Genomic DNA, 16,665 nt, shown 5'->3' with positions numbered 1-16,665 from the left:
GATAAATATGTGTAAATATATATTAATACTATTTAAAATAATTTTGGCTTGTAAGGTTTCAAATGTGTGGAAGCAATGTAGGACAACTATAGAACAAAAAGCTAGAAAGTGATAACTCAGTCAAAAATACATTTGTTGGGGCGGCTGGGTGGCTCAGTCATTAAGCATCTGCCTTCTGCTCAGGTCATGATCCCAGGGTCCTGCGACTAGATGGAGCCCCACATGGGCTTCCTGCTCAGTGGGAGGCCTACTTCTCCCTCTCCCACTCCCCTTGCTTATGTTCACTCTCTAGTTGTCTGTCTCTCTGTCAAATAAATAAAATCTTTTTTTTTTTTAAATAACATTTGTCATCTCTAGAGTAACTGCCAAAAGAAAAAGAATATGTAACTAAAAAGCTAGTAGAGGAGAAAATGGAATAATTAAAGATAATTGATTATTCCAAAGAAATGCAAGAAAAGAGAAATAAAGGAATGAAGAACATGTGATAACAAAGCAAGTGACAGGGTGGTAGACCTTAACTCAACTTTGTCCGTAATTACAGTAAATAAGAAAGGAGTAAATAGTCAAGACAAAGCCCAGAGCACCAATTCTACTACGTACAAGGGACATATTTTAAATTTAAGGGTACAGATGAGTAAGTACAAGAGTGGGAAAAATACATCATACACATATTAACCAAAAGAAGCCTCGTTGGCTATATATGGCTGTATATGTCAGCAATAGTAAGTAATGCAAGAAGTATCACTAGAGGTAAAGAAGGGTATTGATTAATGTTAAAAGAATGAATTCAGCAGGAAGATAAAACAATCTTAAATTTTTTAGGTATTTAATTTTATAGATCTAAAACACAAAAAAGGAAAAGTTGATAGAACCAAAAGGTTAGAATAGACAAAACCACAAGCATGTAGATAAAGTAATCCCCCTTTCTTAGTAACTAATAAAACAAAGGAAGAAGATCATCAAGGATCTAGTCGATTTAAACAACACCGTAAACTTGACCTAATTGACACACATAGAACACTTTACCCAACAACTACAGGATATACACACTTTTCAGATAATATGTATGGAACATCAGGCACCTGGGTGGCTCAGTGGGTTAGGCCTCTGCCTTCAGCTAGGGTCATGATCTCAGGGTCCTGGGATGGAGTCCCGTATTGGGCTCTCTGCTTGGCGGGGAGCCTGCTTCCCCCTGCCCCCCTCTGCCTGCCTCTCTGCCTACTTGTGATCTCTCTCTCTGTCAAATAAAATCTTTAAAAAAATACACGTATGTTACATTTACTAAAATATGCCATATCATATATCACGAAGCAAATCTCAGTAAATTTGAAAGAAACAAGGTCTCAGATTCTCTGATTTCACTAATGATAAACTAGAAACCAGTAGCAAATAACTGGAAAATTCTCAAATATTTAGAAATAAGCAGTGTCTTTTTACACATCTTACTGGCTAACAAAGAAATAACAGTTAAAAATTATAAAATATGTTGACCTGAATAATAACGAAATACGTGTCAGATTTGTGCAATTGCACCAAAAGCAATCCTTAGAGGGATATCTATAGCTCTGTGTGTGGGGGGGTGGGGGGGGAGTCTGTATATTAAACTTCTATTTCAGGACAATGGAAGAATAAGTAAATATAACCCCCTAAAAAGTAGAAGGAAAGCTATATAATAAAGATAAGAGCAGAAATCAAATGTAGGGGCGCCTGGGTGGCTCAGTGGATTAAGCCACTGCCTTCGGCTCAGGTCATGATCTCGGGGTCCTGAGATCGAGTCCGGCATCGGACTCTGCTCAGAGTCCTTCCCTGCCCCCTCTCTCTCTGCCTGCCTCTCTGCCTACTTATGATCTCTCTCTGTCAAATACAGAAATAAAATCTTAAAAAAAAAAAAAGAAAAATCAAATGTAATGAATCAAATGAAAAGTAGATGTATAATTTTTTAAAAATAAAGTTGTTGAGAGATTAATATTATGAAAAACCTCCTAGAAATACTAATAATGTACAAAATAGAAAACCAATTACCAATATCAAAAAAGATACAGGAGACATGATTAGTAATGGAGAGTAAAGACATGGAACAACTGAAAGCAATAATGTAATCCTGGCTTGAATTCTGTGCAAGAGCCAAAGAAAATGCTATAAAGGACATGATTAAGACAGTTATTAAAATTGTAGTCTATTTTTCACATTGAAGATTTATATCAGTGTTAAATTCCCTGAATCTGATAACTGATTCTGTGCTGTATGTAAGAGAATTTTCTTAGGAAGTAATACACTGATAAGGGAGCATGATGTATATATACAGTCTATCCTCAAGTGGTTTAAAGAAAAGTTATACTTATGTATTTTAAAGGACAAAAGATTTTTTAAACAAGGCTAATAAATTTTATAGTTGAGATGAAAAACTCATTTTGGCAAAACTGACACAAGTAATAGAAAATCTGAATAGTCTTACATATGTTAAAATTAATTTATACTTGAAATACTTCTCAAAAAGAAAATTCTATGCCCTTTTGATTTCACTACTGACCTAAACATTTAAAGAAGAAATTAGGTCAATTTTATTTTATTTTATTTATTTTTTTTTTTTAAAGATTTTATTTATTTATTTGACAGAGAGAAATCACAAGTAGATGGAGAGGCAGGCAGAGAGAGAGAGAGAGAGAGAGGGAAGCAGGCTCTCCGCTGAGCAGAGAGCCCGATGCGGGACTCGATCCCAGGACCCTGAGATCATGACCTGAGCCGAAGGCAGCGGCTTAACCCACTGAGCCACCCAGGCACCCAGGTCAATTTTATATAGTCTGTCACAGAAAACAGAAAAAGAACACTTCCCAACTTGTTGTTTTTTTGTTTGTTTTGTTTTAAATCACAGCCCTAATACCCAAATCTGACAGATAGGAAGGAAAGGAAATGACCAGCCACTGTCTCATAAATATAGCCACAGAAATCATGAGCAAAATATTAGCAAATTGAATCTTACAATAAAAAAGATAATGTCATAATTTGGTGGGTTTATTCTTGGAATCAAAAGGAAGCTAAATACTCAATATAAATCATGTTAATAGAGTAAGATGGGGGATTATATGATTATCTCAATAGATGAGAATATATAGTATTTGATAAATTTAAACACCTTTCCTGATAAAAATTCTTAGCAAACTAGAGTATGTACAAAACTGTAGCTATCATAATGGTGAAATATTGAATGCCCTTTCCTCTAAGTTCAGGAACAAGACAAAGAAGACTATTAGCACAGTTTTTCAACATTGTCTTGGAGGTCCTAGCCAATTCAGTGAAGAAAAAGAAAAGATACAAAAATTGGAAAAGAAGTAAAACTGCCTTCACAGATGATATGATTGTATACTTGGCAAATCCAGAGATCTTCAGACTGTTAGAATAGGAAACAAAGTATTCAAAAATCAGTGAAATTGATACTAATATCAAACAATTAGAAAATGAAATAAGAAACCATGTTTACACAGCAGTGCCCCCTTAGCTCAGTTTAATGAAAATGTGCAAGACTACTACATAAACACTACAAAACATTGCTGAGAGAAGCAAATGACAACCTAAGTAAAAGAGATACCATGTTTATGGATTGGAAGACTCAAAATTGTTAAGATAATTCTCCCTGAACTGTATTTATTCCCAATTAAAACCCCCACAAGTTGGGGGTGTGGGGAAATAGAAAAGCCTATTTGTTTATTTATTTGTTTGTTTATTTTTAAAGGCAGTTTTTTTTTTTTAAGATTTTATTTATTTGACAGAGATCACAAGTAGGCAGAGAGAGGAGGGGAAGCAGGCTCCCTGCTGAGCAGAGAGCCTTATTCGGGGCTAGATCCCAGGACTCTGGCAGAGGCTTAACCCACTGAGCCACCCAGGCGCCCAAGAAAAGCCAATTTAAAAACACATTTGAAATACAAAATGACCTAGATTAGCAAAGGCAATCTTAGCAGAGTTGGAATGCTTTTATTACGGATACCAACACTTTATAAAAAGCTACAATAATTAAGACAGTGTAGTACTGATATAAACATAAACAGGTTAATGGGACTGTATGGAGTTTACAGAAATAGACCCATTCGTGTATATGGTCACCTGATTTTTCTACAACACTACCCCTGCAGTTCTGTGGAGAAAAGGTGATTTTTACAATAAAAGGTGCTAAATCAGTTGGATATCTGGGTGGATAAAAATGAAACTTGATGTTTACCTCAAACCAGACACAAAATAAAGGATTATCAAATAAGATAGGTGAGAAAACATTAAAGAATCTAGAAGGAAACATAAGGAATGATCTTTAAAGGAGGCAAAAATTTCTTGAACAAGATGTAAAACACAGTGACCAAAAAAGATTGATTAAAATTAACTAAGATGGATTTAAATGTATTAAAATAAGGAACTTACTGGGGTACTTGAGTCGCTCAGTGGGTTAAGCGTCTGACTCTTGATTTCAGCTCAGGTCAAGATATCAGGGTCATGATTTAGAGCCCATCAGGGAGTCTGCTGGAGATTCTCTTTCCTTCCCTCTATTCCTCCCCACCTCCCCCTTCCATGGTCACTCCCCCACTCAAATAAATAAATAGATCTTTAAGGAACTTCATCAAAAGAAAGCATGAGGGAGAGAAAAGGCAGTCCATAAACTGGGAAAAAATACTTTTAATACATGGCTCCAACAAAATATTTATTTGGGACATGGAATTTCTACAGATCAGTTTTTTAAGAGATGGTCCAAATGAACTTCACAAAAAAGGATTTCTAAATGACCTATTAAGCACATGAAAAGATATTCAACATCAGTTACCAGGATAAAGCAAATAGAAGTCTCATTGAATACCACCATACACCCAATAAAACAGCTAAAATTTAAGACTAATACCACCCAGTGTTGGTAAAGATGTAGAGCAACATTGTTGGTGGGTTGTAAATTGGTATAACTACTTTAGGAAGCTGGCTATATCAACTTCTTAATTAAGCTGAGCCTTCCCTATGACTCAGCAGTTCTCCTATGTTTCACTTACCCCAGAGAAATATATCCAAGTATTCATGAGCATTTGTAATAGCGCCAAAATAGAAGTGACCCAATAGAATTGATAAATACAGTGTGGTATTTGATACAATGGAATACTTTAGGTGGCTGCTGAACACAGTAAATGGGTAGATTTCAATGAGCAAAAGAGTATATGCTGTATATACTCTGTATATATCTGTTTATCCAAAATTCAAAAATGGGTCAGATTAATCATACTGACAAGGTAAAAATACTAACCTTGGGCATTATTATTGTAGGTTAAGGGTATAAGGAAGCCTTCAGGGCGGCTGGAAGTGTTCTATATCTTGCCTGTGGATAGTGGTTACTTTTTATTTTCTTTAATGTGTTTTTTAAAGATTTTATTTATTTATTTTACTATTCATTTGTTTGTTTGTTTGTTTGTTTAGTCACTCTCTTTATTTGTCAGAGAGAGAGTACACAAGCAGGGGGAGCAGCAGGCAGAGGGAGAAGCAGGCTCCCTTCCAGGCAAGGAGCCTGATGCGGGACTCAATTCCAGGACCTTGGGATTATGACCTGACCTGAAGGCAGATGCTTAACTGAGTAAACCACACAGGTGTCTTGGATGATGGCTACTTAAGTGTAGACATACTTAAAATTTATTGAGTAAATGCCCATAATGTTAGTGTACTGTACTGTATATGTGTGATCCTTCAAAGTATTTTCTAAACAGTATGCTATAATTGTGTTTTTACCTGGCTTGTAATTATTACCTGCTGAAATTTTTCTCTTGAAAACTATTGACTAAAATTTTTTTTGTGGTAGTAGAGGAGAAAGAGTTTTGAGTTAGAAGACTGGTTCTAAATTTTTTTCTGCTGCTTTTTACTCTCTATACTCTTAATAAAACTTGGGCTCCCTCATCTTGTACAAGGTTTTTAACTCTATCATGTATAATATACATAATGACTTCCCTTTCTAATTCTTGGGATATCAAAGGGATTAAATGAGACGATTGATGTGAAATTGCTTTGTACCTAATGAATTGTGCAGATTTATAGTATCTTCATAATCTAGCTAGATACTTGCATCTGAGCTCATATACCCAAATTCTTGAATGTCTCATGGATATTGTGATAGTGATCTAGTTCCGCTTTGTAACAGACTGCCTTGATTTACTACTTTTTTTTCAGATGACTGGGAGAAATTTGAAATGCTTTTGGAAATTTGGGTATACTTAACTGGCGGGAGTATATAAGGGAGTAGGACTTTTGAACTGACAGCTGGGATTGCCATTAGCTGGCTGCCATCTTTTCCCAACATTTAGCTAATTTAGAACTAAAATTTGGTCATTTGTCAAATGCCTAACCTTTAGAAAAAATGCTTAGATTCCCTAACTGCATTTCATTCACTCTTAGAAGTGATTTGATTATGAAAGGCATTACTAGTTTTATATGCTACTGAAAGGCTTAAAGTGACTGCCAATTAAAATTGTAAGAAATTCCTGATTGCAAAGCATTTCCTAACTTGATAGATCTTTAATTAGGGAAAAAACATGCATTTCAAAATCAATGAAATTTCATGGGGCATGTTTTTGTTTGGGTAAATTTTTAGTTTCTATGGATTAGAATGACTTATAAGTTGAACCATTTTTAGCTCTGTAAAAATGTTAGTCAAAGTATACCTTAGTGTAAATTACTTACTTGGGAGATCAAAATTAATTACATAATTTACAGAGAAAATAAAACAAATATGAGATAAAGTATTCACCATTATAATTTAGACACTTTAAATTGTCACATCAAAGTGACCCACAATGGTTTTAATAATGATTGTCATCAAGTTTACAACTAAATATTGGTAACCTAAAGTGTTTCTATTACTACAGAATCATAACAGAAATTGTAGAAACTTTTCTAAAAGGAGCCAAAAGTATTTTCTTTGTCTCGTCCATTGCTCTTACCTTTAAATAAATATTTTTAGGTAAATATTTGTCATCTGAAATCAATGAGAGATTTTTAATCCTTTGAGAAAAATACTATTTAGTATGCCAAAAAGTAGATAGGTACTTGATGCACTGATGATAGGGCTGTATTTTGTAACCATCCTTTCCCATGCTTTTAAAATGTAATGCCAAGGTTAAGAATTTTACAGAGAATCGAATCTAAGTTAGTATTATAGTTACTTAATGGAAAGTACAAAGTAAGGTGCCCATTTTGGTCTTAGAAAAATCCAGATATCCCTGGGAAGTAGATAATTGATGTTTGAGAGCTAGTACTAATACAGAAGCTATGCTAAAGTTCCCATAATAAAAGCAGTTCTGCTGGTCATGTTTGATGTTTGAGAGCTAGTACTAATACAGAAGCTATGCTAAAGTTCCCATAATAAAAGCAATTCTGCTGGTCATGTTTGATGTTTGAGAGCTAGGACTAATACAGAAGCTATGCTAAAGTTCCCATAATAAAAGCAGTTCTGCTGGTCATGTTTGAATTTCAGGAATGATCTTGTTAACTGTCATATTTGCTAAAGCACATTTCAGCCATGTCTCTGTCTCTTCAGTTACTTAGATACTACTATATTAATGGAATAGCTACACGGATAGCTTTTGCGTGTGGGGGCCTTTTTTTTTTCCCCAACCTCTCAGCCTTACAAAAGAGTCAGCAATTTTTAACAAGAAATGTGTGGACTTAATTGGAAGTGGGAAGTGGTAGGGACATAGAGAGATACAGTCTCTGCTTCCTTTTTTTAAATGCCTTTTTCAGTTAAGATTAAATGGGAGCTAGGAGTCTATTTAGAGAGAGCCAGTGGAGAAGAAAATGATGAGAGGCAATGAGTACAAGTTCAGTTCAGTAGGGCAAATGAAGAACTCCTCATGTACCATTCCTCCCCACTCCATTCCAGAAGTTACTTATTAGTTCATGGATTTTATTGCTCATTCATTTGAAAAGTAGCTTTTCTCCATCTAAATAGCTTTTAGAGTTTTTAATATAATGCCCTACTGTAAACATAATCATTAAAGTTTAATAACTGTCTGGTACCATTTAAATTTTGTTTTGTTTTGATTGGAAAATGGAGCGGAGGGGATGGTTAGTTCTTAAGCCTGCTTCTAATATTCCGAGGAAGTGTGTGAAAAACAAAATCACCTGCCGACAGCTACTTTTTGTTTAATTTCCCGTTCTTCATAACCACTGGTTTTTAATGATGGGATTTTGGCCTTTTCCTAAGTGTAAGACTTTGCTGGTAGATTGTGCTGTCCTCAAAGGTGCTATCCCTGCAACCCTTTGGATCTCTTAGGCTGTGAGTTTGGCCCCTGGTGAACAAAGAGGACTACGTTTCTGTGGCAGCAGCCTTAAGGAACATAATCAGGAACCAGCAATAATAGAGATGGAAGCCAAAGATCACTGGATAGTCTTACTGTTAACCATAGGACACCATAGGGTATCTGGTAGTTTGCTGCCTGTGTGACCTTGATCTTTTGGGGCATGACTTTTTTTAAGGACTCTTATTTTGTAGAGAAATTCTTAAAAACTGACCATTTTACTTATTGTTTAACAGTACGAGGATGTCGTCCAGGAAAGATTGTGCAGATGACTGAAGCAGAAGTTCGGGGCTTATGTATCAAGTCTCGGGAAATCTTTCTCAGCCAGCCTATTCTTTTGGAGTTGGAAGCACCGCTGAAAATTTGTGGTATGTAAATAAGTAGAGCTGGAAACAGTCTATTTGAATGTCAGTTTTTCCTCCCGAATTTACATTGAAGGTAATCTAGAGAGAACATTCCAAAATTTATGTTGGATAGAGAGATGGATAGATTTGATTACATAAAATATAAAAATTAAAACTCATAAAATGATGTTACAAAGATTGTTGTGAAAGATTGTTTCTTAGAAACAAGAAAGACAATACAATAGTTTTTTTTTTAAAGACATTAAAAAGTGTCAAAAACTGATAATCTAATGTTGTCAGGTGTAGAAAAATAGGCATTCTGATATACCAGTAAAAAAAACAAGAACAGAGTTTTAGGGGTCAGTATGGTACCTTTGTTACGATTCTGTTTTGAAGATGATGTAACATTACAGTTTATATTTGTTCTTTTAAGTCTTAGAGTGGCTTCTGTCCAAAAACAAAAACTTCATAACCTTAGGCTGAGTGATCGCATTGTTATAGCCAGAAAAACTGTTGTATGTGGGGTGCCTGGGTGGCTCAGAGGGTTAAGCCTCTGCCTTAGGCTCAGGTCATGTTAGGGTCCTGGGATCGAGCCCCACATTGGGCTCTCTGCTCATTGGAGAGCCTGCCCCCCCCACCTGCCTCTCTGCCTACTTGTGATCTGTTCTCTCTCTGTGTCAAATAAATAAATAAATCTTAAAAAAAAATGTTGTGTAGAAAGTATTTTTCTGTAGTTCACATAACAATGGAAAGTGGGCTAAGTAATGTATCATACTGGCTTTTGATTTGATAACTTGTAGTGGCTGTTAGTGTTAATGAAGTAGCTTTTATGGACTTAATTGTCATCTTTTGCTCAATCAAAAATTATTTCTGTATGTAAAAATTTTCATTGTCCTGCATGTTTCTTAGTGATCCACATTCATACCTTGTAAACTACAGGTGTTTGATATGCTCTTTAAATACTTTTTTTTGCTTTCTTCTGTGTTTAAGTAATGTGCTTGGTGCTCCTTGTTATATTACCTAACTAATAAAAGAAATTAGCTAAGGAAAAGTTTTTAAAGGTGATACACTAAGCTAATTCATGTATTTAAGTAAGAAGTAGCATGAAATTTTGTGCACGGGAGCCTGGCTGGCTTAGCTGATAGAGTATACAACTCTTGATCTTAAGGCTGTGAGTTTAAGTCCCATGTTGGGTGTAGAGATTACTTAAAAATAAAATCTTGGGGCGCCTGGGTGGCTCAGTGGGTTAAAGCCTCTGCCTTCGGCTCAGGTCATGATCCCGGGGTCCTGGGATCCAGCCCCGAGTCGGGCTCGCTGCTCAGCGGGGAGCCTGCTTCCTCCTCTCTCTCTGCTTGCCTCTCTGCCTACCTGTGATCTCTGTCTGTCAAATAAATAAATAAAATCTTTTTAAAAAAAAACACCTTTAAAAAATAAAATCTTTAAAAAAAGAAAGAAAGAAAGAAATTTTTCTGGAAATGATCAGTCTTTTCTGTGACTCTAAATGAAGCAAATGTAGTTATTTATAACATCTTAAAATGATTCAAATTCTAAGGTACTCTTTCAGATGCTTTGATACAAAAAAATTTGAGGGTAATAGAAGTTAGTCATACTAAATATTTCTGAATTCTGGCTACTTGTGTCACTTTTTGGTATAACAAAGTAACCTTTATTAAACTACCAGTTAATAAGGGTAACTGAATTAGTTATGTGTTGTATAACAGGTTACTCCACAATTTTATGCCTTAAAATTACATGAATTTATCACCTCACAGTTTCAGTGTGTCAGGAATTCAGGCACAGTTTAGCTGTCTCCTCTAGTTCTGGGTCTCTCATGAGGCTGTGATCTAGGTGTCATCTGGAACTGCATTCATCTCAAGGCTCAGTGAAAGGATTCAATTACTTATGGGCCAGTAGATTGTGAGAACTTGGTTCCTGATGAGCTGTTGGCCAGAGGCCTCCTTCAGTTCTTTGCCATGTGTTCTCCGTAGGGCAGTGGGCTTCTGCATCAGGAATGAGAGAAGACAGAAGAGTACAAGCAGAATGAAGTCATGATCTTTTATAACCCAATCTCAGAAGTGATAGCCCTCCCCTCTTTTGCTGTATCCTGTTAGAAGCAAGTCACTAGCTCCAGCCCACATTCAAGGGGAGATGATTACACAAGGGCATAAACATTGGGAATCATTTGTAGTTGCTTCCCACAGTAACCAAGTGTTCTAAAATTGACTTTTTCTATTTTCAGGAGATATTCATGGACAGTATACAGATTTACTGCGATTATTTGAATATGGAGGTTTCCCACCAGAAGCCAACTATCTTTTCTTAGGAGATTATGTGGACAGAGGAAAGCAGTCTTTGGAAACCATTTGTTTGCTATTGGCTTATAAAATCAAATATCCAGAGAACTTCTTTCTGTTAAGAGGAAACCATGAGTGTGCTAGCATCAATCGCATTTATGGGTTCTATGATGAATGTAAGTAAAAATAAAAATTTATTTTTTATTAATGGGAAAATTCCTTAATATTCCCTAATAGAATTTTCCAGTTCAAAAAATTCCTTCGATTCAGTTTTTTAAGAAATACAATTTATCAAGCATTGGACCAAGAAGAGTCTTTCATGGGAGAGGGCCTTGAAACTGGGAAACATGTTACTAATTAAACTGGTTCCTTGGGCTCTCCTTGGTCATGTTATTTCAGGTTGACTGCAGCTTACACAACTGAAAGACCCACGTGTAATTAGTTTACAGAGTCAAGTATCCATGTGAAACAGAGGGCACTATAGATAATAACCTCTACTTTTCTAGTGTCCATTAAGATTTTAGATCTCAACATTCTTAATGATATGATGGAAATTCTCATTGGCCCTGTGTCATAAGAAATATTGAAAAGTTGTATGAAATTATTTAAAAGTTGAGGCTTAGTATTGAAATTTTAATCTATGCCTATAAACCTAGAGATAAGGATACTAACTACTCTGGTGTATCTTACTGTACTCTTATTCATCAATAAGAAATCACTGATTTGTGTTTTGTAGTAGTTTTTTCTAAGTGTTATTACTAAATTACTACATTTGAATTTGGCCTTTTGCTTTTGTTAGACCATGGGAAAGAATATATGTTTGGTTAATTATAATTTAGAACCATTAAGTGATTTTCAGATTTATTGATTTTTGGTGCTGAATTCTCCATCAGTACCTGTTTTTGCTTTTTTCCAACCTTAAATATGGTAGAGTCCTATTCAAACTCCTATTCTTGGTTTATATAATCATTGATTTAACTGATGTTTGAGGAAGTGTTATATACCAGGCACTACTTTAAACACTAAGAATGTAGTGCTGTGCACAAGACAGATGATCTCTGTTCTCATGGAGCTGTGTTCTAATAGGACTGATGCCACATTTGATTTTGCATTGCATCTTTATTTCTAAGGTGTAATGTATGGTTTCAACTGTTAAAATCAGACCAGTAGAGAGGAAGTGGATTATAGTACATCTGACTATAACCACTTTTCTAAAGCTGTATCAGGAGTAGAGGTGCATTCTTAAGGATAAAGTATGTACTTGAATATCCTCAAGGATAGAAATGACATCAGATGAAATTGAGAAAGGCTTTTAAACACTGCTTTTGAGTTTAAACACTGCCTCTCTGCCTTCTTGTGATCTCTGTCTGTCAAATAAATAAATAAAATCTTTAGAAAAAATACTGTAAGAAAATTAGTTTTTTGTCAATATGCAGGAAGAATTAAGTGGGGAAATGTTGAAAAGGTAGATGGTACTTGTCTGGGTCTGAGGTAAAAAGTGATTTATTCTCTGCTAGAACATAAATCACTCTATTAATTGAAACATTTTATAGTAGATACTAATCATTTAGTTGTACTTTTTCGTTGAGTGGCAAGTTATGGCGAAAAAACTTAGGAAATTGGTGTTTATGTGTTTCCTCCGTCCCCTGGGTTAGTTGCTGCAACTTACTGTCCAGTTCAGGAAAATCAAGTAACTCTAGAAAGGTGAGAATACACTTAAGATTGTCTTTTTTTGTAGCTCTTTATACTAGACTACAGGAAAATTATAGCCTTTGTGTGTCTCTATTTATACTTTCTGTAAGAGTGCCAAATTGTAATTCACTCAGAAGTGGATACCAATCAGGCACTTGGAAATTGTCCTTTCTTGGCAATAAATTTATGCTGTGTTACTCAGTGCATTAGAGTCAAAATGGACAGTCTCTAGAGGCACCCTCTCACTTCTGCTTATTTGGGTAGGTATTTAACGAATGTGCATATTGAATGGAAAAGAAAAACTAGTAGTCTATTAGACTGTTTCAAAATTGCTTTATTATAGTGATCTTAAAAGACAAAAGTGTTTGATATATTTCTTCCATAAAATTCGTAGCACAGTCTTGTAGACTTTTTTTAACTTTACAGGAAGGTGCTGAAAGTTAGTTTTTAAAAATGTGTAAGAAATATTTATTACAGAAAAACAAAGTACTGTATAAAGAATAAAATTGAAATTATTCATAATCCTGTAGCTATGAGATAACATGAAAATAGATTTATTTGTTCTATTTGCTTATTCTTTTCATAGGCAAACGAAGGTTTAATATTAAATTGTGGAAGACCTTCACCGATTGTTTTAATTGTCTGCCTATAGCTGCCATTGTGGATGAGAAGATCTTCTGTTGTCATGGAGGTAAACTAATCCATAAACTTGCTTTATGGATTTTTCTTACTGTCCTAACATTGTTTAGAAAAGAACTATAGCAACTAAGATGCATATTGTGGGAAAACAAAGCAGTGCAGGTGTGGAAACTCAAATCATTAGAACTGTTCTAAACATGGCTAAAATCTTTTAGTAACCAGAAATTTATGACTATTTATACGTAATGAAAATGAAAATTTAGTTCAGTACTTGTCTCTAAGAATCTCACATGTGAGGAGGATAACTGTAGTTTTCTTTGAAAAACGTCTTCCCTTTGCCTGTTTTGACAGAAGGATACCTCTACTATCAGTAAAAATGAAAGGATCGTGATGATTTTCCTGCCTATTTTAAATACCTTTCATCAGAATTCAAATGTAATTGGGTTTACTATTCCCAATATGCCAAGAGTTCTGAGCTTTATGTAATGTGTCCACTTTCATCTTTAATACAGTTTTTTGATAGAATAAGTTATTTCTTTTTAAGAAGAGAGAGCACGGGCAGTGGGGTGGGTCAGAGAGAGCGAAGCAGGTCCCTGCAGGGAGCCCAATGCAGGGCTGGATCCCAAGACCCTGGAATCATGACCTGAGTTGAAGGCAGATGCTTAACTGACCAAGTGACACAGGTGCCCCAGAATAGTAAGTTACTCTGTGTGACTTGTTAAATAAGCATATATAAAAGGTCATTTGAAAAACTAACATTATGTGTCTAGCAATTGGCTAGGTGCCATAAAAAGATACAGATTATGTTTGATCTGGCTGTCTTGAGAAATTAAAAACCTGTTGACAAAATGTATATTTCCAGAAGAGTAAGGAAAAATATATTTCAGGGGCACCTGGATGGCTCAGTTGAGAGTCTGACTCTTGGTTTTGGCTTGGGTTGTGATTTCAGGGTCATGGGATCAATCACTATGTGGGGCTTCACAGTCAGAAGGGAATCTGCTTTTCTCCCTTTTCCTCCTCTCCCCCATGCACACAAGCTCTCTCACTCTTCCTGAAATAAAAGAAATCTTTAAGAGAAAGATAAAGTGTATTTCAAAAAAGATACTGTATAATGAAAGGGATTTAATTATGTCAAAGTATATGTAGTGAGTAATAAATTTTAAGAAGTTGGGAAGGGAGAGAATTGTTGGACAGACATTTATGGAAGTGTGGGTTTTAGAAGGTAAGTAGACTTTGGAGAGTCAAAGAGAACTTGAGACAGTCTTTTTTATGTTGTCTAGTTCAAGCAATGTGTGAGGACTGGCCTAACTAGAATGTCAAGTACATGTTGATGAATGATAACGTATCAGATTATAGAGATTTGAATACGGAGCACAGGAGTTTGTTGAATGGTCTAATTACCATATTGGGTTTTTGTATAGGGAAATATTTCAAGGAAAATACTGTAAGGGGGCACCTGGGTGGCTCAGTGGGTTAAAGCCTCTGCCTTCAGCTTGAGTCATGATCTCAGGGTCCTGGGATCAAGCCCCGCATCAGGCTCTCTGCTCGGTGGGGAGCCTGCTTCTCCTCAGCTGCTCTGCCTGCCTCTCTGCCTATTTGTGATCTCTGTCTGTCAAATAAATAAATAAAATCTTTAGAAAAAAATACTGTAAGAAAATTGGTTTTTTGTCAATATGCAGGAAGGATTAAGTGGGGAAATGTTGAAAACGGTAGATGGTACTTGTCTGGGCCTGAGGTAAAAAATGATTTGTTCTCTGCTAGAACATAAATCACTCTATTAATTGAAACATTTTATAGTAGATGCTAATCACTTAGGAAATTGTAGCTCTTGCACATTGGTATAGCTAAAAATAGAAATGTGGAAGTATGTAATGACACTTGGATTTATATATAAAAGAAATACTAGCTTATATTTATGTACTACTCTATAAAGATTGCTGAGTGTTTTCATGTGCTTTTTCTTGCTTATCCTTCTGATGCTTTTACGAAGATAATGAGCATGTTGGAGTGGGATGTAGGAAGGTCTTATGGGATAGAATAAGGCATTTAAACTTGGAAGAAAACATGTTTAATATTGGGTGGTAAGAAGTGATAGAAGTGGTAAAAAGTATTGAAATTGGATATGTTCCTGTAGAAGGGCAGGGAATGGTTGGAAAGAAGAGTGGTAAGATTTCTTTCCTTGAGAAGTCTTTCGAAATGAAAGATTTCCCTTACCTTGGTAAGGGAAAGTGGATCCTAATCATAATGATCAATTATATAAAGTAGGATAACATTAAAAAACACACCTTAAGTATATTTAATTTTACATAGTGAATCTACTTTAAATGCTTCTTTATTTGAGTGAAAATTGCTTAGATGTCAATAATAGTATGACTCATCTTTTATTTATAGGACTATCACCAGACCTGCAATCTATGGAGCAGATTCGGAGAATTATGAGACCCACTGATGTCCCTGATACAGGTTGAGTGTATACAGAAAACTTTAATTAGTTGTTTTATGTAAAATGTTTACATAACAAATTTTTGTACTGTATTATATATTTAGTATAAGTAGGATTGGTTTATGTAATAAATAGTAAGAGCTTTTTAAATTATCAATAAGCTAATTAGAGGTTACTTGCAGTAATCTATTTTACTTCCCACTAATTATTTCCCAAGGTGCAGTATTTTAAAATTTCATGTAATAACCGTAGTATGGTTCTGTTAGACTTGATATCACAAAAGATCTTGTTATTGATTCTTCCTGTCATTGGCCTCATTCATATCAGCATTGGTTATAGCCTTCAAAGACTTGTTAAAAATTAGTCAAAAGTAGGACACCTGTCTGGCTCCGTTGTTAGAGCATGCAACTCTTGATTTCAGGGTCGTGAATTCAGATCCCAAGTTCAGTGTGGAGCCTACTTAAAAAGAATAAATTTTAATGTTTTTAAGGATTTTTTAGAAATTAATAAATTTTTAAATCAAATAATCTTTCCTAGCTGAAAATACAGTTGCCTTTTTAAAAATTATCTAGCAGTTTTCTGTTATTTTTTGTGTCTTTTGTATTTCAAATTTGTAGAGTTCAGAAAGTTGTAGAGATACTTGGTCAGTTTTATGAAAAATTTGTGAAAGAATAATGAAAATTAACTCTTCAGACATTCATTAACTCTTAGGTAAGTGAAGCAAGTCAGAACAAAAGCAAATAAGTTCCAGTTGAGGATAAGTCACTGTATTGATTAACAGATAGGGCTAATGTAATTTTATAAATAAATTCTGGGCACAGTTGCCTAACTTTTCTTTTAGCTTTTAAAGGGTAATTATTCATAGTTAAGTGCTAGTGTACATACTAAGATGTGTACTAACCATGGCATTCATATCATACAATGCTATGATAACTTATGAGTTGAAT

General features: G+C 35.1%; 1 protein-coding gene across 2 annotated transcripts in view; it reads left to right on the top strand.

The window, feature by feature from the left end:
* The window catches only part of PPP1CB (protein phosphatase 1 catalytic subunit beta), a 44,082-nt gene that overhangs the window by 13,503 nt on the left and 13,914 nt on the right, over positions 1-16,665 (top strand). For both annotated transcript variants that reach the window (XM_004777483.3, XM_004777484.3), the window contains exons 3-6: positions 8,543-8,674; positions 10,890-11,120; positions 13,223-13,327; positions 15,667-15,738. In XM_004777483.3, the coding sequence (XP_004777540.1) occupies positions 8,543-8,674; positions 10,890-11,120; positions 13,223-13,327; positions 15,667-15,738 (540 nt within the window). The remainder of the gene's footprint in view (positions 1-8,542; positions 8,675-10,889; positions 11,121-13,222; positions 13,328-15,666; positions 15,739-16,665) is intronic.

Source organism: Mustela putorius, unplaced genomic scaffold (genome assembly GCF_011764305.1).
Source record: "Mustela putorius furo isolate JIRA1106 unplaced genomic scaffold, ASM1176430v1.1 tig00537293_pilon_pilon_pilon, whole genome shotgun sequence".
NCBI classification, from domain to species: domain Eukaryota; kingdom Metazoa; phylum Chordata; class Mammalia; order Carnivora; family Mustelidae; genus Mustela; species Mustela putorius.
This window is presented reverse-complemented; position numbering and strand designations above follow the sequence as displayed.